The sequence below is a fragment of the Austrofundulus limnaeus genome, unplaced genomic scaffold (genome assembly GCF_001266775.1).
Source record: "Austrofundulus limnaeus strain Quisiro unplaced genomic scaffold, Austrofundulus_limnaeus-1.0 Scaffold2842, whole genome shotgun sequence".
Classification (NCBI taxonomy): Eukaryota; Metazoa; Chordata; class Actinopteri; order Cyprinodontiformes; family Rivulidae; genus Austrofundulus; species Austrofundulus limnaeus.
In genome coordinates this window covers 9,005-10,571 of record NW_013955244.1, presented here as the reverse complement: position 1 = coordinate 10,571, position 1,567 = coordinate 9,005, and the positions used below count along the sequence as shown (strand labels likewise).

The 1,567-nt window shown below is 45.2% G+C and overlaps 1 protein-coding gene across 1 annotated transcript in view; it reads right to left on the bottom strand.

Moving 5' to 3' along the window:
• Positions 1–1,567, bottom strand: part of prpf38a (pre-mRNA processing factor 38A) — a gene marked incomplete at its 3' end in the record, with an annotated part of 6,485 nt that overhangs the window by 2,114 nt on the left and 2,804 nt on the right. Inside the window, 2 exon segments of the mRNA XM_014000240.1 lie at positions 940–1,061; positions 1,277–1,436. Coding sequence (XP_013855694.1) covers positions 940–1,061; positions 1,277–1,436 — 282 coding nt within the window.

Here is a 1,567-nt window from a genome sequence, read left to right as displayed (position 1 = left end):
GTCTCCTGCTGACTGTTGGCAGTGAGGAGGAAGAAGAAGGAGGTCACAGATTCCTCCTCACACATAAAAAGCTAGAGGTGCGGGTGTTTCTGTGACGAAGCTGTAAAACTGCTCGGTTTCTTTGCAGCTTGTCTCTAATCCGTGGACAGCAGGGCTCAATCTTCACTACCTGCGGATCAGAAGCTTCTTCTGAAAACTAAAACAAGATTTTATTTTTCTCTGAAGATGTTTTCTGGATTTTGTCACGGTTCCTTTTTGATGGGATTATTGAGGACGGATTTGAGCTGTAAACCCGGGAGAGTCCAACATATAGTTTTAATCTTCAGTCTGTTTCCTGGATGAAGCTTTTGTTTTTACAATCTGTTGGGTTTGGAGAGCGGCTGGAAATGGAGGAAACTGCAGTGTCTCTCAGCAGTGGTTCCGTCATCATGGCGGACAGACCAGGGTTTTACAGCCGACATGAAGATCAACCACGTGACGTCAGAGGGTGGGTGGAGAAAAGGGAGTACCACGTGACGTCTGAGTGTGGAGAAAAGTGAGGTGGGTAAACTTCACTCAGCTGAGGTTCGTGGATCTGTCAGCTGTAGGACTCGCTGTCTTTGGCACGGAGTTCACGTTTTGATCAGATTTTGTTCAGTTTCTGTGTTTTTCTCTTTATGCTAGCCGGTAATCATGATGTGCTGCATTTAAANGGTCCCAAACATTAAACCCTGAACACTGAGGGGTCTCACAGGGTCCCAAACATTAAACCCTGAACACTGAGGGGTCTCACAGGGTCCCAAACATTAAACCCTGAACCCTGAACACTGAGGGGTCTCACAGGGTCACAAACATTAAACCCTGAACACTGAGGGGTCTCATTAAACCCTGAACACTGAGGGGTCTCACAGGGTCCCAAACACTAAACCCTGAACACTAAGGGGTCTCACGTGGTCTCACCTCCGTTCCTGTTCTGACACTTGATCTTCCTGTAGTCGTTGTAGAGCGGCTCCAGGTATTTGTAGCAGTCCACGGCCGTGCCCGTCAGCCTCATGTACATGGCTCCCAGCAGACGTACGTACCTGAGGAGGAGGAAACACCTGATTCAGCTGCACACCTGCAGGACATCTTTTACTGAGTCAAACAGGCTTCTAAAGACAGAAAACAGATCTTTAATCAGACTCTGGTTCCATCGTTAGGTTTAACACTCCTTATGATTTAAAGTATATTTGTTGTGTTTCAAATAAAAACCAGCAGGAAGAGGTTTTAAAGTAAAGTGGGTCAGACAGAAACTGACTTAAAGTCCTCGTTCTTGATGAACTCCACGATGATGTCTTTCTCTGGTTGGATCTGCAGCATCTTCAGCGTGAGGCAGAGGAACGGAGTGGGTTTGATGTTTCCACCATAAACTCCTCCGACAAACTTTAACTCCATGGCTTTATCCACCACCAGCTCAGCTGAGGACACAGAAACACGTTACGACCATTAAAAAGGTTTTAAATAATTATATTATTGTCTGTGACCAAACAGACCAACATTAAACCAATTAAATGGTTTAATTTTATATAATAAAAACACATCGATGTGT